The sequence below is a fragment of the Equus asinus genome, chromosome 13 (assembly GCF_041296235.1).
Source record: "Equus asinus isolate D_3611 breed Donkey chromosome 13, EquAss-T2T_v2, whole genome shotgun sequence".
In the NCBI taxonomy this organism is placed as follows: domain Eukaryota; kingdom Metazoa; phylum Chordata; class Mammalia; order Perissodactyla; family Equidae; genus Equus; species Equus asinus.
The window spans coordinates 40608169-40630337 of NC_091802.1; the positions used below are offsets into that span (position 1 = coordinate 40608169).

At 41.2% G+C, this 22169-nt stretch overlaps 4 protein-coding genes across 4 annotated transcripts; all 4 read right to left on the reverse strand.

Annotated features, from left to right (window-relative positions):
• Positions 1-3967: 3967 nt before the first annotated feature.
• On the reverse strand, positions 3968-4783 carry LOC106826554 (keratin, high-sulfur matrix protein, B2A-like). The gene has a single exon (XM_014833947.3). The coding sequence runs from the start codon at positions 4710-4712 to the stop codon at positions 4284-4286; it is 429 nt and encodes a 142-aa protein (XP_014689433.1). The 5' UTR covers positions 4713-4783; the 3' UTR covers positions 3968-4283.
• A 2742-nt stretch (positions 4784-7525) lies between these two features.
• Positions 7526-8251, reverse strand: KRTAP2-1 (keratin associated protein 2-1). The gene has a single exon (XM_014833948.3). It carries the CDS (start codon positions 8191-8193, stop codon positions 7807-7809), a length of 387 nt encoding a protein of 128 aa, XP_014689434.2. The 5' UTR covers positions 8194-8251; the 3' UTR covers positions 7526-7806.
• Positions 8252-13411: 5160 nt separating this feature from the next.
• Positions 13412-14099, reverse strand: LOC106826562 (keratin-associated protein 2-1-like). The gene has a single exon (XM_014833961.3). It carries the CDS (start codon positions 14039-14041, stop codon positions 13655-13657), a length of 387 nt encoding a protein of 128 aa, XP_014689447.1. The 5' UTR covers positions 14042-14099; the 3' UTR covers positions 13412-13654.
• A 3258-nt stretch (positions 14100-17357) lies between these two features.
• LOC123276326 (keratin-associated protein 2-1-like) lies at positions 17358-18104 on the reverse strand. The gene has a single exon (XM_070482156.1). The coding sequence runs from the start codon at positions 18044-18046 to the stop codon at positions 17735-17737; it is 312 nt and encodes a 103-aa protein (XP_070338257.1). The 5' UTR covers positions 18047-18104; the 3' UTR covers positions 17358-17734.
• Positions 18105-22169: the final 4065 nt, after the last annotated feature.

Here is a 22169-nt window from a genome sequence, read left to right on the forward strand (position 1 = left end):
GGCATAGTTGATATGTAAGATTGTATTATTTTTAGGCATACAACATAATGATTTGATATATGTATATGTTGTGATATGATCACCACAATAAGTTTATTTAACAACCATCACCACGCATAGCTACAAAATTTTTTATCTTGTCATGAGAATAAATGTTCTTAACTGCATAAAAATCATACTCAATATATTAATATTGGAGTGTGTGGCATACTATAGTGTGTTAGATCTGCAGTAGCAGTTTACTGTAGGTGCTAGAGACTAATCCAATTCACTGGAAAATTTGTATGATTTGAATGAGGCAGCTGAAGATGGTTTTGTTTAGGTGCAATGAGAGGTGATCTGGCTTCCATGGAGCATGGACTCTATTACAGGCAAACGGAAGTTAAAATGCCACTCACAGGGTTGGACCAGAACCAAGTGTTAGTTCTGCTTCTCCAGAAATAACAGCTTTGAGTATCGATCACAACTCTTAAGACATTTTCAAATCCCACATCAAATTTGAATTAAATGGTAGGGTTCTTTGTGAATCTTTCGCTTCTTCTCCTTAAGCAAATCTACATCACAGGTTCTTTGAATAGCTATTTTTCCACCTTGGATGCTTGAAATGTGTGGATTTGTCATTGCTACAATCTTAGGAGCTATCTAAATTCATATATAAATTCAGCAGAATCTTCGATACAAAAAAGATTTATTAACTCCCTTGCAAAAAGTTCACATGTTTGAGCAGTTGAAATATGTATTAATAAGGGCACTGGAGATAGTAGTGTTGCATATCAGATTTCCATTTCTGTGCTTTTCTACTGTGGCGTTGTTTTCAACATCTCCTTCAGTGCAAAATTTAACTCAATTTTCATGTTTCTGGTCTTTAGCTGCCCTTACAGAATTATTAATAATAAAGTGTTTTAGTCAGAGTTCTCCACAGAAACAGAACCAATAGGATAGATTGATGGATAGATGATAGATAGATAGATAGATAGATAGATAGATAGATAGATAGATAGATTTATTATGAGGGATTGGCTCACACAATTATGGAGGCTGAGAAGTCCCACCAGGAGCACTGAATTCTAGGGACAGGAGAAGACGGATGTCTCAGCTCAAGCAAGAGAGCAAATTCGTCCTTCCTCCACCTTTTTTGTTTTATTCAGACTCTCAACGGATTGACTGGTGCCCACCTACATTGAGGAGGGTGATCCATCTTCCTTACTCAATCCCTGGCTTCAAATGCTAATCTCTCCTGGAAGCACCCTCACAGAAACACCCAGAAATAATGTTTTACCAGCTATCTGAACATCCCTTAGCCCAATCAAACTGATACTTAAAATTACTCATAACATAAGATATGATGCATAAAATTTGAGAATTCTCCTCCTGTGCCACAGAATGAAGACTAATCTGAACATTCCCTTAGCTCCTCCAAAGAAATCAAGAAAATAAAGTTCTTTCCTCCTACCACTTAAATCCACTTCTTCTTGATTCTTTCTCATTCAAATAGAGTAAGAAGCTGTATCATTGGTGATGTTTCCCTCTGTAGATTTTCTACCCTGTTTAAATACTGGATACCTTATCTATGTCTTCTTTGGGAAAAAAAAAATACCAGTACCTTTACATTTAAAGCTTTTTTTAAATTACTGTGCCTATTCTTTTTGGTTTTCATTACTTCGTTTAAGTTAGGGCCCCAGACCATTCCAGTACCACAAAAAGAGAGGATGTGTTTGTTTGTTATTCTTGAATTTTTGTCTTCTGTTTATAGATACTAATGGGTTGAGTTATCTTTCTTTAAGATGTCAGGTTCCATTTTTCTAGTTACAAGTTTTGGGGGTTCTTCCAATTCCTTAAACTCTCTTTTATCAGTTCTTGAAATCAGTTGCATCTGCCTTACTTAGATTCCTGAGAAATAAGGCATGATTCATGCACCAACCAAATGAATACTCTCAACTTTTTTATTTTTTGGTGAGAAAGATTGGCCCTGAAATAACATCAGTTGCCAATCTTCTTCTTTTTGCTTCAGCAAGATTGTCCCTGAGCTAACATCTGTGCCAATCTTCCTCTATTTTGTATGTGGGACACTGCCACAGCATGGCTTGATGAGTGGTGTGTAGATCCACACCCAGGGTCTGAACCATGAACCCTGGGCCACTGAAGCGGAGCGTGTGAACTTAACCACTACACCACTGGGTCAGCCCCTGAACATTCCAAACTTTTTATCCTAAACCATGTAACAAGATCTTTCTCTTCCCTCCTGAGTACCAGCCTGGCTCTTTTTGATGCTTCTGAGCTGAAGCCCTTCTAAGTAAGAAGTGCATCCAACCTAAATCTTCCCAACCTGATGGGAGACAGGAGAGTAGTATATGGGGGGAATAGAGTGTTGACCTTGTTTGAGAGATGTTGTGTGTGAATTTGTAGGCTATGCCGTGATGGGGGCTCTGTGCCCTCAGAGGAAGGAGAATCTTGTTCTTCACACAAAGAGCTGTAGGATCAACAAGCTGTGTATTTCTTGGGCTATGTCCACCAAAAGTTAATGCCTTTTTCTAATTCTTGTGAAGTTGTGCTGGTGGACACCCATCCCTTTGATTTTTTATTTTAAATTGAGGTGAAATTCACATAACATACAGTTAACCATTTTAAAGTGTACAGTTGAGTGGCATTTAGTGCATTCACAATATTATGCAACCACCACACCTCTCTCTAGTTTCAAAACTTTTTCATCACACCAGAAGAGCACCTAATAACCTTTAAGCAATCACTCCTCGTTGCCCTCTACCTCTAGCTGTTGGCTCACCACTTTGATTTTATGGCCAAAGATTTTATCCAGTAGAATGGAAGCTCTATTATGTGTCTTTTATTTCATCCTTACTTCTTTCTAGAACTCTCTCTGGAGATTAGAATAAGCATGGGGTTAGTGTATGCCAACATCATGTTGATTTAAATACATCCCAGTAATGGACATTTATTTTTTTTTCTACTTCACAATATATGAGAGAATTGTATAGGTATTATAGAAACATCATTTCATTTCATCATTCCCTTTGAATGAAATGAAGTGATGAACATCATTTCATCATCCATCATTTCATCATCAAATTCCCTTTCATCATTTTCCAAAGTATATTTTGAGGAAGATTAGTGTTACAGGATGTTAGTTGTCAATAAGTGAATGGAGGATTCCCTGGTTAAATGAAATTGGGAGTGATGGCTGTAGAGATTCCTTGATTGCAGGACATCCCAGTCCCTTTAATATTCTAATGTGCTTTTTATATAAAACTTCAATATAGTGATCACACATACAAAATTATTTGACCACTGAATATTTTTTCCCCTTTGGGCATCTGAAGGGACTAATTGTCAGTGTGTCGCCTATTTAGCAAGTGACCTACTATCTTATGCCTGGAAAGGATATTGTAAGTAATAAAACTCAATTCTCTCATTTTCCAGGTTAGAAATAGGTGCCCAGGTAGGTGAAGGGACTTGCTCAAGAATTCATGGATGGTTAGCTACAAAGTGGGGACTAGAACTCAGGATGTCTTTACATCTTATGGTATTACTGTAAAATCTTGTGTTTACTGTCTTTCCAATTACGTATTATCCTTTTTATACCCTTGTTGATGGGAAGAACTGTACACAGAATCATATATGAATGAAATGAGTGGGTTTGGCAATATCTCAAGAAGCTAAACAACATAAAATTCCTTTTTGTAGAACTGATCTTCTGGAACACCGAGCCCATCACTTCGCACATGTGAGGACCTGGGGAAGCACTTCCTAAATACCAATGTATTCTTTTAATCATATATTTTGACTGCAGAGTATTGGCCAATTTAATGGCAAAACAAAGGAAAACCACCTTTTAAAGACCATTATTAAAAGCACAATAATAAAGAAAAACCATAGCGCCATGCCACATTTACTGAGATTTTGAAAAATCCCAGTACTCCAATATCAATAACAAATTCCAAAGAAAAGAAACCTCCAATAACGACTTCATCACTGAAGAATGACAAATTTTATTAAATCTAAACCCAACGAGCTGTTGAAATATTTCAGACGATATTTATAGTAAAGTATTCCACATCCTTTTCACATTGTAGGACTTCTCTTGATATCTGGGTCTATGAAATACTTTTGTCTTCCGTTACAAATTAATTTACCTCTTAGGGAAATTATGTAGCCCTGTAACAAGAGGTTGCAAACTGGGTTATAGGTTTGGGGGCTCAGTTTATTGGGACTCCATTGTGGTTAGTTTGAAGTGCCATTTTCTCAGCATTCCCATCAGAAGGAGGTTTTCAACAGGTGGGCTCACAGCAGATGGGCTCACAGCAGATGGGCTCACAGCGGGTGGGCTGGCAGCAGCAGGCTGGGCGGCAGCAGGACTGTCCACAGTAGGATGGGCGGCAGCAGGAGGCCTGGGCATGGTGCAGCTGGCAGCAGGATGGGGGGCTGCAGCTCACCACGCAGCAGGGAGGCAGGGAGGTGCCCTCCACGCGGCAGTCAGGGCGGCACCACCTGGTGCGGGAGCTCACAGCTCCGTAGCCGCCCTCTTGGCCACCACTGATGCCACCGCCAATGCCACCACCGATGCCACAGCTGGTCTGGCAGGAGCTTGGTTGGCAGCAGCTGGTCTGGCAGGAGCTTGGCTGGCAGCAGCTGGAGTCACAGGTCCCACTGATGGAGCAGCTGGGAAATCCACAGAAGCTGGTGGAGCAGCAGGCCATGGTGTCAGGAGCTGGGTTGAGAGTTGGGTTGCTTGGAGGAGTTTCTGAGTTGGGACTGCGTGTTCTGCTGGGGCCTTTTATAGGCCTTGGCCATTTCCTATGTTTGTCACGGACAGCATTTTTATCTTGTTACTCTTTAAACAGGCTTTTCCAGGTCTCACTGATTGTTCAAATACTGAGTTATTTTAAAGATATCTCCAAATTGATTTTTCCTTGTTGCTCAGCTAATACTCACCAAATGTGTTTGTTCTTGGTAGAAATGTTGATGCTTTGTTTCCAAACAGCACTGTAATTTCCCCTCAAGTCTCAGCCTCCATTCTGCACATATGATCACATCACCTGACAAGGTGACTCTCACTCATTAGACGATGCAATTTTGGGGTCATATTCACCAAAACTCAAGTCTCCAGAAGAAAATTCTTAACCATTGACCATCGTTCATGTAAGGCTATCTTTACATTTTTTAGATCAATGAGAGTATAGTCTCCACAGTCAGCCAGATAGAAACTCTGATAAACTCCATATTCATAGAATTTCATAGATCTTTCCAGAAATTGGATCGATCCAGTTTCAAGATCTCTCCTGAGCTTCACACATTCAGACTTGAAGAAACATTTATCACTCAGGAGGATATATGGAGCAAACCCTGTTTCATCCCAATTTACTGTGGCTATTTTGTTAGCACATATTTAAAAGAAAGGTTAAAATGCATGTCCAGTAATTAGGAAAAAAATCACAAAAAATTTTAAGTGTAATTTATACTTCTCTATGAAAGAAAAGTCACTGCTTTATGGATTATCTAGACAGTATTTATTTCTCAAAAGTTGGATTCATTTTCAGTTTATGTCATTTTATGTAACTACACATTATATCCTATGAAAAGATGTTAGACCAAAGAGTATGACAATCAAATTTATAAAAGGAACCAATAAAAGAAAAAGTAGGAGGTAGGAAATACTTTTCCTGGATCACGGTGCTTGGGAGGCGGGTTAGGAAATAGATGATCAAATGTCATTCAGTAGGTCTAAGTGCAAAGAGATTAAGATAAATTTCAGCAAAATAAAAATTGAAACAATTCCTGGTGGTTCCTAAAAGAAAGAATGTGATTTTCCATTGGAAGTTTAGGGCTACATGGAGGGAGGTTAAAAAAAGAGTGATGGCCAAAAGAATACATCATTATGCTTGTGGTAAGTTTATTCCTCCCTGCCAACCATGGATAGAAGCACATAGTTAGATTTTATGAGGTGGAGGTATTGATTTGAACAGTGATAGAATTACATTAGAATGTGATTCATGCAAGTGTCACTAAAGATGTTCATGTCACAAGGTAACCATGACTGTAGGTATGAAGATGAAAGGTGGTTAGATAGAATCATCAAATATTGGAGATCAAAAACTTAATAAATCATCTTGTCCAACCATTTAACTTTATAGGTATAGAAACTGACATCATTCTTATTATAAACAGCACGTGTTTACTAAATCCTATTATGCATGGAGCACTAAAGGCTTCTACAGAAGGCAACATCCAGTCTTCCCACCTCATGTCTCGCTCTAGTGCACAAATCAGCATAGCCTTGATACAAAGAATTAATCAAGGAAAAGAGTCAAACACAGAACCATTCCCGTCAAAGCTCTAAAGTGGAACATTGATGTCGTGCTGCAGACAACTTCTAATTTCATCTCAGCATCAGCTGATGCTAGAATACGATTAAGTCTAGCAGAGGCTGCATTTTCGAGAGGTCAGTGACTTGCTCCACGTACACAGCTGGTACACAGCTGGAAGAGCTGGATCCCAAACTTCTACCCCTCAGTCCTGGATCACTTCATTTTATTTGATACTGTGCTGCTTTCCAGGATCGATTAGAGTTAGTAAAACTCTCTGTCTCCTGTTTTAAAAAAAATATTTTATAATAGCTTAAGAATAGAAATAGTGGTAGGCACGGCACACTACGGAGTAGGGATTTTAAACACACAGGAAATAAGCATAAATATGTTAAAATTCTTTTAAGTCCGTTCTGTCCAGAAGTTTCCCCTAGAATTACAATGTCACATTTGATTCCTAATTGTTTTTTGTCTCCCACATTCAGATGAGTTAATGTTCCTTCTGGGTTTCTATGTCTGCCATACTCTTCGTGTCTTCTCCATTCCACGGCCATCATCCTAGTTCAGTTCTTGTTATGTATCACTTGGACCAGGGCAATGGCCTCTTGATTCATTTCTGTATAGTCCTTACACATTTAGCCTTTGAACTTCTGTTTTTATAAGCAGCTACCGTAGGAATCATTCCAACGCCCAACTCCTGTCAGGGCATTCCCTTGCCCCAAGACTTTCAAGAGCTCCTTAGTGCGTCGAGCATTAAGGGCATACTCCTTTGGCTAGTATTCAAAGCACACAAATTTTCCAAATTTACCTTTCACTATTACTCTATAAATATCCGGTGCTCCCACCAAACTATCCTCTGAACAACCTTTCCTTCTATACAACGTTTCCATTGTTGAGGGTGGCATCTTCCCTGCAGACCCCAAAATCTTAACCCATCTAAAATGCTAGCTTCCTTTCCAATCTTTCTTGGTCTCCCTAGTCAATAATGACTTCTCTGTCGACACCATAGTGTGTTGTGCTTTTCTTCATATTCTAATTTTCAGTTGAGTCATTGTGAATTTCATTCACCTCCCTAGAAGTTTCTTGAAGAGGGGAAAATTTTTAAGTCAATTTTAACTTCTGTTGTATACCATACAGTCTGTGACTTGCAGACGGTAGGCAGTTGGTACATTTTGTTATGTTTAAATTTAATGAAAAATGTTAGAATGAATAAGTAAAACCAAATCTGTGTTTGCTAGGCCAAAGAAGGGAAGTTTATTAGAAAACAAAGATGCCACAAGACAAGATCTAAGATGAAAAGAAGGAAGTTTCTACGGTTAACAAAGACTTGAGAACAGCCCAAGCCTTAATAGATGAGTCTGGATCTCCATCCAACTCCTAGTTGACTTGGAGTCTTGATGGCTCAGGGCAGGAGGTTTGTTAGGTAGAGAAATGGGAGTATGACTTTTCCAGAAGGTTGATTGCTTGCCGCAGGCAGCCAGTGCCCTGCTCAGCAGCGGGAGGTCCTGCAGACAGTGCGGCAGGGGGCCGGCTGGCAGAAGCGGGGCCGGCAGCAAGGGGACTGCACAGAGATGGGCCGGCAGCAGGTGGAGGCCCAGCAGCAGGGCCGGCAGACCACGGCCGTGCAGGACGTGGGGCAGCAGCTGATGGGGCGGCAGCAGCCCTCCTGCAGGGAGCAGGGGTCACAGCAGATGGGGCGGCGGCAGGGCTCGCAGATGGAGCGCGTGTAGCGGGGCACGCAGGTCACGGGGCGGCACACGGTGGTCTGGCAGGACACGGGGCGGCAGCAGCAGGGGTCGCGGCGGAAGCAGGGCTGGCAGCAGCCTCTCCCAAGGCTCAGGGAGGAGAAGGTGGAGCCACAGCAGGAGCCTGTCATGGTGGTGTCTGGGTCTGGGCTGGGTTGGGCTGGTGAGAGGAGTTGAGTGTTCTCAGGTGTGAATGTCTTCCTCCTGCTCTGGGCCCTTTATATACCCTGGCAGGGTGATGATGATCCCTCTTGTTTATCTTTAGGCCAATTAAGTAGAATTTTGTTATGATTGATGGTTGTATTGCTCATACCATAGTCATGACTTCATTGAAGGACTCTTGTTGCGTCTCTAAGTATGGATGTGCTCATGCTGTTCCTCATCAGTGTCTAAGCACCCACAGCCATTTGAGGTGATGGCAGCTCTTGATGCTTCTTTTGAGTAGATAGCACCTGGGTAATCCCAGACAAGATGGTCCTAAAGGAACTGGAACATTTAAAAGAAATTAAACATACAGGGTTTTCTAGAACATTGACTAGGTCCTATCCTTGACTCCCAAGAGATCCCGTGAAAAGCCTACACGTGAATCAGACAGGTGTTAACATGTCCTTCCATGTAGATTCCATGTGAATGCTTGTACATATCTCTTGATGTAATGGAGTGTATATGCCTTGAATAGGATCACAGCTCATGTACTTGAATAGGAAAGGAAAAGTCTATTTCTGTAAACCAGGTGAGTATTGGAATAAAACATACAAGACCGCCATGCATTTTTTCCTTTTTTCCAGTTCAGGTTGTGCGCAACTTGGGTCCTTCTGGTTACAGAATGCTGATTTTATCTCTGAGACGTGGCATTTTTAGACTTGCCTTTCTTATGCATGTGGTGAAGAATCATGTAATGAAACGCTTTTTCTTAATGTACCTTGACATGAGTGCTATGACTTTGAAGTGACAAGATGGAAGTTTTTCCAACCAACATGGCAAACATATACAATACACCATTCAGGGGAGGTGCTGTAAGAGGCCACACAGCTGTTCTGCGATGGCGCTGCCAGAGTGTGATGGGCCTGAATCTTCAGGAAGTATCGCCAGAGGCAGGTGAGGAATTGCATGGGGAAAACAGTCTCATTACTTTTCAGCTTTACTCTTCCTATTATTCACCGGATGGAGTTTTGGATCACTTTAGGATCATTCCCATTATTCAAAAGAGTGTGCCTCGGGCCCCAGGAGCTGAAGCTCCCCAAATGGAATTTCAAATGTAATTTCAAAACTTTAAAACGAACGTAAATTGACTGCATGTCTAGTCACAACTGGGGAAACAGAGGAGGGAGAAGTCAAGCAGAGTCTCAGCACTGAAGATCTTTCACTGTCTTACACGTCACATTCTTTCTCTTGTCCATGGACACATGTGATCATTTCAAAGCAGTAACAAGAGCCCAGATAAAAAGTTGTAAATTCTGCTCCTTTTTTCTTCCGGCTTTATTGAGATATAATTGACATATAACATTGTGTAAGTTTAAGGTGTACATTGTGATGATTTGATACAGTATATATTGCAAAATATTCACCACAATAAGGTTAGTGAAGAGATCCTTCACCTTACTTAATTGTCATTTTGTTGTTGTTGTGGTGGTGAGAACATTAATGCTCTACTCTCACAGCCACTTCCACATATGCAGTACAGCATTGTTAACTATAGTCACCATGCTGTGCATTGGATCTCCAGAATTTATTCATCTGATAACTGAAAGTTTGTATTCTTTGACCAGCATCCCCTCATTTCCCCCACCCCTCAGCCCCTGGCAACCACCATTCAACTATCTGTTTCTATGAGTTTGATGTTTTTGATTCCACACGTAAGTGAGATCATACAATATATGTCTTCCCCTGTCTGATATTTCACTTAGTATAATGCCCTTAAGATCCCTCCGTATGTGTGTGTGTGTGTGTGTGTGTGTGTGTATATATATATATCCATTCATCTGTTGTTAGACATTTAAGTTGTTTCTATGTCTTGGTTATTAAGAATAATGCTCTTCTGAACCTGGGAGTGCAGATAGCTCTTCAAGACAGTGATTTCATCTCCTTAGGATATATACCCGGAAGTGACATGACTGGATCATATGGTAGTTCTATTTTTAATCTTTTGGAGGGATCTCTGAGCCATTTTCCATAGTAGTTGTACCAATTTAAATTCCCACCAACAGTCCACCTGGGATCACTTTTCTCTACACCCTTGTCAGTGTTTATTATCTCTTGTCTTTTTGATAACAGCCATTCTAACAGATGTGAGGTGATATCTCATTGTGGTTTTGATTTACATTTCCCTTCTTATCAGTGATGTTGAGCACCTTTTCATGTACTTATTGGCCATCTGTATGTCTTCTTTGGAAAAATGTCTTTTCAAGTCCTCTGCCCATTTTTAAATTGGATTGTTTGTTTGTTTTGCTGTTGAGTTGTATGAGTTCTTTATACATTTTGGATATTAACCCTTTATCAGATATATAGTTTGCAAATATTTCCTCTGGTTCTGTAGGTTGCCTTTTCATTTTGTTGATTGTTTCCTTTGCTGTGCAGGAGCCATCTACTTTGGTGTCATCCCACTTGTTGATTTTTGCTTTCGTTGCTTGTGTTTTGCTCTTTTCAAGGCACATTGTCTCACAATCAGTTTTTCACGTTGCTTGGAGGTCTTCATGATGAGCACATTTGTGCAAGGGAAGCCTCTTTGGAAGATACATAAAACTCAAGTTAACTAGTCTCATTTCTCTGCTCCAAACACTTCTGATCCAAAGTCACTCCAAAGAGATTTTTCTGTCTCCTTTATAAAGATTCACGAAGACAGAGTGTCCACAAGTCCCTCAGTAAGCTCTTCTAGTGTTTATTCAGTCTAAAACACTCATCCTCACCCCACAGGCAAACTTCGTTTCCAGGCAGAGAAAATATGGCTCATGCTTCAGTAATACATGGCACAGAGCTCTGTGATTTGACACTGGCGGCAAGTCATACACTATTTTCTGATGCCACTTATCCTGAAACACTCATTGGAAATTTTACCACTTACTGGCTGTGTGTCTCTGAGCCGTGGGATGTAGTAATGGTACATAGCTAGGTTGTTATGAAAATTAGATGAGCTAATATTTGTCAAGCACTAAACGGTGCCCGGCACTCAGTAAGTGTTTTGCATCTGTTAAGTGAATAAACATATTTTAAAAGGTCATGTTATGCTGGTGCCTTATAAACTCTAAATTTTGATTTGGAACCAAGATGAACATATTTCAGATGGCAGTTAACAAGTCCTCTCCTCAGTCACCACATATTAAAAAAGATTATTCAGTGGGGAGTCTCATTAACAGCATGAAATAAAATAAAAATACCCGGAAGGAAGATACAGAGCCCCTTCTTTTGGATCACCAGTCTCTGTAGAGGGGAGTCAGGCTATTGTTGTAGAACCAACAAAAAGATGGGTCACAATTGTGGATAGCGACACAAACCCTGCTGCGAACCCACAGCCCATGCGACACAGAGTGAAGTCTAAGAAAAACATCCCTTAAAAAAGTTTTGAAGCTGATTTAGACAGACTCCTACTGGTGATGGGCAACATATTTTGCATAACAAATGCTAGGGCTTTATTTAACGCTACTGTTGAACAATAACATTATGAACAAATTTTAATGTGAAAAATATTGTCTTGTTGTATTCTCAATTCCCTATAAAAATGGAGAAAACAATTGTACATATAATCTGAAATAGCTAGCAATTTTTTAAAGTTCTTAATTTTCACCTAATTTTATGCAATTGAGATGATCCTAAAATGTTAAGATATGAATTCAATGTTTAATAATTTGATCACATTTTAAAGATATCAGAGAAGTCCACTAAGTTTAATATAATGGTGCACTCTTCTATATATAATAAAGGACTTCTTTAGGAGTACAGACAGCTGCTGTCTACTTTATCTGCTTTAAATCCATTTAGACTTTCATGGGCAGGTTTTTAAGAGCAGTGCATAATCATGAGAAAGGTTTAAATATTTTTCCCAAAATAGATGTAGATTTTAGACAGCACATTTCATTAAAAATAAAATATACATTCACTTAAGAAATTATGTAATTAAGAAAAATATAAAGAATAAAATGAATATTATCCCCAGTTAGATTTTATTGCATAATGTTCTAGATATATTTTTAGGCGTAAACATAGATAGACACACAAAACACATTTTTCCTCACAAAATAATTTAATATTTTATTTTATAGCTTACTTATTTTTTACTTAAATATATGACAGAACAATTGAATGATGTTTCCTAATAGGTTTACAATCTTCAACTATTTTTGGCATTTCTTCTACAATTATATTACTTAAATTATATACTATTTGACTTTTTTCTTATTTATGCCTCATCTCCCTAAGTAAATTATAACATCTTTGAAGCAGAAGTCCTCTCTTATTCCTTTATATTCCCTCAGGGTGGTCAACTAAATGCCTTATTCCTTGCAGAAGTTCAATAATCATGTGTAGATTGACAGTGATTGATTACTTTGCTGGAGCGAGCCATCTGTTCTCAATTCCTGAGCGTAAAGATAAGCAGCCCTCAAGAGTCAGTGTGGATCTGATGTCCACGTGTGTCGACATTGTGAATAACGTTCTAAATAACGATCGGATCTATAATGCGTAGAAGGGCGAGCATTATCCAAAGCAGCAGTTAGACTTGGGCACAAAAGCCAAAAGAACACAGTCACTCCGGGCAGAGAAATGTGTTTCCTCCCACACTAGGAGAGAGTCTTTGACCTAAAGGCTCCGTGTCAGGAGGTTTGCATTCTCCTGGGTCCTTCCTGAGCATCAGTGGTTATAATTCCATTATAATTCTATTAGTGAGTAACTTATTTAATCTTCCATTACTCATTGCTCTTCAACTTCAAAAACAGGTGGATGGTCAGACGTTACCCAAGGTTCCTTCCACCTCTAACATCTGGGCTTTCTGTGATGTGTGAACAGGTGTCAATTCAGTGAACAAACCCTCCAACTGGGAATATGTGTCCGCCCAGATGCAGCCTCCTAACTGGTCATTGCTGAAGGACGTTTCTCAGGTGTTTGCCGTGTGTCTGGATTGTGGGCACAAGTGACTCTGTATACACAATGAAGATATAGCCATGCCCATCTTCCTCACTCAGCTACTGTGCCCTATAAATGCCATTTAGAAGAATAATAAGGAAACCACCCAGACTTAGGTTATTTCAGAGAACAATTTAAGAGGATTATTCTGTATCTTGCTTTGAATATCTCTGGAGAAAACAGAGTCACAGAAGCTACCAAAAGGAATATCACAAAGACCATGATTTTTATGCTGGGAGTACTAAGTTTATTAGGAAACAGACAACATGATATAAGAGTTACACAGGGGTCTTGAGAGGACGGGTACTCTTCATTAGTAGTTAGTCTGAAAAGATGTTTTCAGTGCTTACTTGAGCTGTTTGAAGAGGTGAGGAATGGGCTTTTCAAGAAAATGCATGTCATTCTGCCAAGAAGTGCTGAGTGACATCAGAATGGACTCGGCCATGTACTGGGGGACCCTTAGTGATGATGCCCTGCTCAGCAGCGGGAGGTCCTGCAGACAGTGCGGCAGGGGGCCGGCTGGCAGAAGCGGGGCCGGCAGCAGGGGGACTGCACAGAGATGGGCTGGCAGCAGGTGGAGGCCCAGCAGCAGGGCCGGCAGACCACGGCCGTGCAGGACGTCGGGCAGCAGCTGATGGGGCGGCAGCAGCCCTCCTGCAGGGAGCAGGGGTCACAGCAGATGGGGCGGCGGCAGGGCTCGCAGATGGAGCGCGTGTAGCGGGGCACGCAGGTCACGGGGCGGCGCACGGTGGTCTGGCAGGACACGGGGCGGCAGCAGCAGGGGTCGCGGCGGAAGCAGGGCTGGCAGCAGCCTCTCCCAAGGCTCAGGGAGGAGAAGGTGGAGCCACAGCAGGAGCCTGTCATGGTGGTGTCTGGGTCTGGGCTGGGTTGGGCTGGTGAGAGGAGTTGAGTGTTCTCAGGTGTGAATGTCTTCCTCCTGCTCTGGGCCCTTTATATACCCTGGCCTGGTGCTGATGACCCCCAGGACACATGGTCATTTCCTCCTGTTTGTTTATTCTTTTTGAAATAGCATTGGCAGGTTAGTAAGTTCTCTAGACATTTTTTTTGAGGTGCTCAGATACTCATAAAAGACTGTGTTTTCCTCATTTAGTAGAAACTCATTATATTTTGCTATTTATATTTCAAATAAGAACTTAATGACCCTAACCTCAAAGCCTCCAATTATCTTGATAATTCAGGGATGCTTTTGCCAGTTGATGTCTTGATGGCACAGAGCCGCTGTCAATCTCTTTGGGTTGCTTAGAGTGGAGGTGAATTCCCCAAGGCGGAAGTGTCCTTTTCCACTGCTGAGCCTCCTGGGTCAAACGAGGTCAGAACAGTACTACAGGGATATTGCAAAAGTCATGGTTTGTCAGTCAAAGAAGAATTTTCCAGTCCACTTTTTGGAGCTACAGGAATGCATCTTGGTAGGCCTCTATCATCAGTGTTTGTGGGGTTTTTTCCAATTTTTTTATTTTGGTAAATTTACTGTCTTAGCCATTTTTGTGTGCAGAGTTCAGTGGCATTAAATACATTCATATTGTTGTGCAACGTCAGCGCCATCCATCTCCAGAACTCTTTCGTCTTGCAAAACTGAAACTCTGTCCCCATCAAACAGTAACTCTCCATGACCCCCTTTCTCCAGTCCCTGGCAACCACCATTGTACTTTTAAAAAATTGTCTCCCCTCGCCCCCACACCCCAGCCTATGGGAACCAGTATTCTATGAGTTCAGATTTTTTTTGGCTTTGGTACATGCTCATTGATTTCCATAGTCATATCTTTCCAAACCAAGGTGAATTTCATTATTTATAATCCTCCTGATAGCCAGTATCATTGAGTTCTAACTATGTTCCAAGCACTATGCTAAAAGAAATAAATGTATTAATTCATTCTTCATAATAATCCTATGAGGTAGGTATTATTATATTCCTCATTTTACACATAAGGAACCAGATAAGTAACTTGCCTAAGGTCATACACCTAGTAATGTTGGAGCCAACGCTGATTCTAAAACCTTCTGTGGGAATAATATTTGTAAGCCCGAGAAGTTGAAGAAAGGAATTGTGGGTTCTACATTCCCTGTCATTAAGTAATGTCCGTTTTATTTAGGAATTTTAACAGTGAATTTAATTTTAAAACAGGGATTTTACTTATTTTATTACTGAAATGGCTGATTTTTACAGTCATATGAAGGGATTCTGTGTCTTACCCAAATCCTCAGGAATTGGAGGAATTATCTCCCACACCGTCTTCTCAAATTCCAAAGCACACCTGAAGGAGACGGCGTCAAAGCTGGACACAATTGTGCGGTCCCGGGGCACTATGAACAAAGCCGCCATCTAGAGGGACGCTCAGTCTGCCCGCATCACAAAACCGCCAGGCAGTGATGCAGTCAGAGGTGGTCTTCAGGTCTACCTCGCCCAACCCCCAGAGTCACTTGCTCCAGTATCTCCCCATGGACTATGCTTGAGCTCATTCCTGCTTAGAGAACCGGTTGTGATTTTCGATGGTTTCAAACTGTCAGGGTCTGTAGGAAAATCATGGCACTTCCCCATTTTGGAGCTTCTGCCCCTGAATTTGCTTGGTTCTGACCTTTTGCTTTACAATGAAGTCTGTTCTATGTCTGTGGTTGAAGTCTTCAGTTTAAGGCTTCTTCTTCTTCTTCTTTTTTTTTTTGGTAGGAAAGATTGGCCCTGAGCTAACATCTGTTGCCAGTCTTCCTCTTCTTTTTTCCCTCCCCCAAGCCCCAGTGCATAGTTGTATATTCAGTCTTCTTCTTGATGGTTCTACTTGCCCAGTCCCTTGCACCAGCCACTGTGGCTGACCAGGGCATGGTGTTACTGTGGAAACAAACAGGATCCAATAACAATGATGAGCTTGGGAGAAATAAAGCACTCTACATCTGAGAAAATATTGCAAGATGAGGAAGTCTCTAGAAGGCTAACAAGGAAGATTCTGGGATGAAGGAAAACAGATGTAGTTAGAGAATTTAAAAAATAGTGATCAAGAGTATGTAGAAAGAAATTGGACTTGTGAGCCCATCCCTTGGTGAACTATCAAATCCTTAATAAAGAGAAAATTCCACTGTGCACATACTGACAATGCTAAAGTTTTTAATAGAATGAGCTACTTCTTGAGAAACTTTTACCGTATTTCAAAAAAAACACTTTCTTCATGAGATTGTTTATTGTTTTATTATAAGAATGCACATGTCCAGCAGGATAAGAGAGCTAGGGTGGGATGAAGTCTTTCTCTCTTCCAAACCCTTGGAACTTACTCAACCATTCAACAAATAATTTTGATTATATGCTATGTGCCACATACTGTGCGGAACAGTGGGAATCCAGCAGTGAACAAAGTCAATCAAGATCCAGGCCTTCACAATGCTTAATTGCCTGACTCCTCTCCCTGGACAGGTAGAGATGCCCAAGCATATAAGCAGCACATTCCAAAATCTCTTTTAGATTGGATGTTAGGAACTGAATATATATTTTTCAAGGAAACAATAGTGGTTAGTTTCCCGACCCAGCCTAAAAGTGTTTAACAACAACAAAAACATATCTAGTGTGGTTAACGTTATCACTATTTTAACTACATTGGCATTGTTTTAATGGTAAAATTGCTTGGAGTTCTAAATTAGAATGGTTCCAACCAAGCTAGCTACACTTCTGCCTCTCCTCTCAGCAGCAGTGACTCCACTGGAATCAGAACTGGCCTTAGTGGTGCTGGAGGGAGCCGTGGAAGAGATGGGACAGTGGCTCTTCCAGCAGAGGTATTCAGTGGGTAGGAATTCCTGGGGACCGAATGATGTGCATCTCTGCATAGTTTCCTAAATCAGGGAACAAACGGGGCTCAGACTTAGGCTTCCTCCACCTTATCACATGTGTGTGGATGATTCGTGAGTCAAGTTCATGACCAGAGAGACCTGCTGTATTCTCTCCATTTCCCCAGCATCGCCACAAAACATGTGACTTGAAATATGAAGGTGCTTCGCATAAGGCGGTCTGAATTATTTGAATTGCTAATTATAGACCTTGCGCCTGAATTGTTCCTAAAGATAGAAAAATTGTCCTTCGAAAATCCTTCTTCCTTTGATTCTTCTGATTCTGCATGCCATAACTTAAGCTAAAATAAGCTTTTGAAGATTAACAAACAACAAAGAGAAACGCATTTGCTTCCCAGAAATAAAATTTTATTATTTTATTATGCAAAAACCAAGCATAAATGCAATATTGTTCTGGAGAAATATCTCATCTTGACATAGTAGAGAGGTGATGATGAGTCGGGGGATAGAGCTCCATTCAAGAGGAACTTTGATCTTTGTTTGCTCATTTTTTCAAGCCAGGACTTCAAATGATGAAAGCAGGAATTTTTCTAAAGATTGTCAAAGAGGGCCAGGATTAGCTGCATAATTGTGGGAAAACGGATAGACAGTTACTGTTGAGTTAGTTATTGAAGAGCAGTTAGGTTGCAAACGTAGTGTCTTTCATCTGATCCATCAGGAATGGGAAGAGTTTGCACACGGTTCTGAACACCTGGGAATGTTTCCTGCTGCTCAGCAGCGGGAGGTCCTGCAGACAGTGCGGCAGGGGGCCGGCTGGCAGAAGCGGGGCCGGCAGCAGGGGGACTGCACAGAGATGGGCCGGCAGCGGGTGGAGGCCCAGCAGCAGGGCCGGCAGACCACAGCCATGCAGGACGTGGGGCGGCAGCTGATGGGGCGGCGGCAGGGCTCGCAGATGGAGCGCGTGCAGCGGGGCACGCAGGTCACGGGGCGGCAGCAGCAGGGGTCGCGGCGGAAGCAGGGCTGGCAGCAGCCTCTCCCAAGGCTCAGGGAGGAGAAGGTGGAGCCATAGCAGGAGCCTGTCATGGTAGTGTCTGGGGCTGGGCTGGGTTGAGCTGGTGAGAAGAGTTGAGTGTTCTCAAGTGTGAATGTCTTCCTCCTGCTCTGGGCCCTTTATATACCCTGGTGGATGCTGATGACCCCCAGGACACATGGTCACTTCCCGGAGTTGTGTTTGGCCATTGTAATGAGAACTTAGAGTGCTGGATTCACTTGCTGAGGCAACAATTCCAACATCGCTGAAGGATGCTTTCCTTTCTTTGTGTCTGCTTTTTCCCTTGAAATGAATACTTGATGATTTGTATCATCAGAAACATTACTCATTGAGTAGCCAATCCTTCCCAACTGCGTCGTGTGACAAGTTGAAGTTTGAAGAATCCAGTGTCGCCATTGTCACACTTTCCTCTTGTTCACCATCCATGATTAAGCGTGAGACTCTAATGTTCATGAGGTTATGGGCCTGGTTTCTGATTGACCTTGAGATGAAGCAAGAATTTCCAAAAAACCAAAATGGCACATAAAGGGAGATGTGTACCAATTCTGCTGTGGAAAGAACAGCCCAGTGCGTCTGTAAAACAACATATTGCTTCACATAAACTTATTATTTATATGGAAATAAACACCCAGCCGATAGAGTGATATTGTTTAGAAACCTGAATTGGCTGATAACTCATAGTAACTTATGAGATGCTTACTATGTAAGCAGTGCTATACTATAGTTTCTTATTACACAGTAACTACAAATTTTAGGAAGGCAAGACAAAGGCAGGGAAAGCAATTAAAGGGGAAGAACTTTGCATGGGATAACTAAATGAGGATTTTATTCATATTGTACCTTTTGATGCCCCTCCCTGAGCATAGTCTTAGAAATAAAATTGAAATTGGAGTATTTCTTGCTTTCTAGGTGTGACACAAGCACTTGTATTGAGTTTCTTCAAAACATTGAAAATACTTATAAAAGAATCAATTATCTTTCCGTAGGAGTAGCTTTGGTTTATTGGCTGAGGGTTTTGATTGCATACGAAGTGTGAAGGTGAGCTTCTGAAAGAGGCAAGAGGAATTAATGAACTGATGGCTGATAAAATAGCTTTGTCTTTTTCACCCACAGCTCATAAAAGTGTGGGTATAGAAAATGAATTTATAGTTGGAAGGTAGGTTAAAAATAACATTGTCCAAGTATTGCTGATGGTCCTCAGACCAAATTTGTCTCCAAAGTGTGTTTTGTTTGGTGTGGTCATTTTTTGTACACTCTGTGGTCCACCATAGCTCTGATCCTTGAAGGCCTTTGAATTTGTGACCCATCATAATCCATCACAGTTTTGGGAAGGCCAGATTTGTGAAATGAGTTCTCCAGGTTGTCCAGATAAAAGAGTGGCAGAGCTTTGCCAATACTGCAGGTTTTCTGTTGAGTATAAACACGGATGAGTGACCCCTGGTCTTTTTCCAATTTTGAGTCACTTCAGAATCATGAACATGGAGTAGTAGTTATCAAAAATTCGATGCCATCTAGTGAAATAAAATAAGAACTTGCTTGATTTATGGTTTAGCTTATTGTTATTTGGCTTAGAACATATACAGAGATCCAAATGTTAGCAATAGGAATATGTCTGTAAACTCACTGCTTTTGTTAACTAACTCAAGGACATGGTACTAAGAATCTTGTATTATAAACTCATAGACTGTTAGAAACTTTGCCGTTTGAAGTCATGTCAGTAAGAAGGGAACATGCCACTATCGCCTGGACAGGATCTTAGTCACCTTAACACAGAGAAGCAACCTCAATATCCAACCCAGAGGTAGAGTTTCAGATAAGAGATGTTCAGACATGACATTCTGCATTTATTTTAACTATGTAGTTTCCAAAGAAAGAGGACCATAAGTCCTTTTCACAGCCCAGTCCTGATGTTAACTCTTTTGTGCAAAGCCTCGTTCTGCTTTGAGCCTATCAGAAACCATTTCATGTAATTTTACCTAAACCCCACCAATCCTCAAAATCCTATAAAAACCTTTTCTTCTCCTTCATGTCGTGAGATGCCCTGTGGTCCTATGCTGTGTGGTCTTTCCTGCTGTGGCACACTGATGGACCTAAGCTTGTTGGACAAGAGATGTGTCCCTGGTCTTTACCATGCGGGCTTTTTCAGTCACATTATTGGAATTCCAGACATCCTGCAGGATCATAATCACCAGAGTGGGAGCAAGCAATTGTTCACCATGGTGGTGATAAACGAAGGGATTTTTGTGGTTGGGTGGAAAAAGAATGTAGTGTTGATGACTTTTTGTTTTGGTGAAACATGCCTTCATCTTAATAGTTTTATGAGTTGTGTTTTGTTAGGAATTAGTTTGGCGGCCACTGGATGTTAGGAAAATTTTAAAATTCTGAAAACAGTATACACATTCCCTGTTCTCCAAGATGATCTTTAAAATATCCTCCAATCACAAGAGTCAGAGATGGGGATGGGGAAGATTGAAGGAGAGAGGGCAGGAGGAGGATGGGGAAGACAAGGCAGGATTCAGATCCCTCCTCCACCACCTAGCAATCATGTAACTTAGAGCAAACACCAACGCCCTGCCAGCCCCAGTTCTCTCATCTGTAAAATGGGAAGAGTCTTCGTGCCTGGTGTTCTTTACAGGCCAGGTTTATCATAAAATCCGTACCAACGTGGAAGACAGAAGAGATGGATATCATCATTGATTGAAAAGAGAAAATATTTCAATTGAAAAGGACAGGAAAACTCTAGATGATCAGGGAGCTGGTGGGATTTATTTCTGGAATTTAAAATATAAATCTCTCTTCTAAGTGGCTTAGATCTCCATCTGCCTAACACCAGGGAGCACTAAGCCAGGTAATCTTTTGGAGTTGATTATCCCTTTGGCTGGTTCAGGGTGAAAGGAAAAGTCCATCAGATGCATATATTAGCCCCAGCTCTTCTTCGCTCTTGATGCTAAACCTCTATCATAAATCCTGTGATCTAGACTCTTTCCTAGGGACTCGAAGATCAACTTTTGAAGAGCCCTTTCATTCTGAGACAGCCTCGATGCGATGATGAATTCTTTTGTCTTCTTTATTATATCTATCAGGAAATCTGTTTCTGCAGGGAATGTGGACTATCCTGGGGAAATAAAACAACCATCTTCCGCTGAATCCTTTCCCACTCTCAATGACATGATATGTAATACATAGCACATCTTTCGAGCCTATTTTATACAGTGATGCTCCAATGTGCAACAAGGAATAGAAATAAATGGTCCTGGGTGCTTACTCTGTCCCGGGCACTTCACATACATAAAATCATTTAACTTTTCCAGCAAGCTACATTGATAAGTATTAATTTTGACATTTTGCAGATGAGGAAACCTGAGGGTCAGAGAAGTTAAGTTATACTGATGCAAAGTTTTGCTTTAAGTAAATATCTACCTTTTGGAATTCTTGTCATAAAGACAATTCCTTTCCAGTTTAGTTTGACTCAACACATAGAAATCAAGTACCAACTATATACCAAACACTGAGCTCAGTACTGGGAGCCAAGATAAATAAACTGTGGTCCCCTCGTTGGAGACAGAGAAATAGATAATCTCAATACAATGCCTTATGGGGAGGGATGTAAGCACAGGATGCTATTGGCACACGTTAAGGGCACCTAAACTACCTGTGTGTCTGTGTGTGTGTCTGTGTGTGTGTGTGGTGGAGGCGTTAGGACAAGAATCTTGGAAATGACTCAGAGTTAGGTAGGTGGAGAAGGTGGAGGGAAGGGGTAGTTAAGAGGATACTCCAGATAAATGGAAGAACAAGACAAAAGTAAAGACATATGGACCTGCATGGCATGTGAATTGCAGACACTGTGAGAAGTTCAGTTTTGCTTGAAGTGAAACTTACTGGGGAGCGTTGAGACATGAACCTGGAGATGTGGGCAAAGAACGTGCCACAGAGGACCTGGTGTGCACAGATTCCCTACCACGTGAGCAGTCTGAGCACCAGCCTGGCAGTCCTGTATCGTCTTCCAAGACTCGCACCAGGATTCCTAGCACCTCTCCCTTTCTCTCTTCTGTCTTCCTCATTCTCTCCATCTCTTCTACCTTCTTCCCCTTCACCTTTCTTCCTATTCATTGTCTGTTCATCTGTGTACACTAATAAACAGGCACTAATGAATGA

Coding starts and splice junctions, on each gene's coding strand:
- LOC106826554 (XM_014833947.3), bottom strand. CDS start 4,712: ATGGCCTGCTGCTCCACCAGCTTCTGTGGATTTCCCAGCTGCTCCATC.
- LOC123276326 (XM_070482156.1), bottom strand. CDS start 18,046: ATGACAGGCTCCTGCTATGGCTCCACCTTCTCCTCCCTGAGCCTTGGG.
- KRTAP2-1 (XM_014833948.3), bottom strand. CDS start 8,193: ATGACAGGCTCCTGCTGTGGCTCCACCTTCTCCTCCCTGAGCCTTGGG.
- LOC106826562 (XM_014833961.3), bottom strand. CDS start 14,041: ATGACAGGCTCCTGCTGTGGCTCCACCTTCTCCTCCCTGAGCCTTGGG.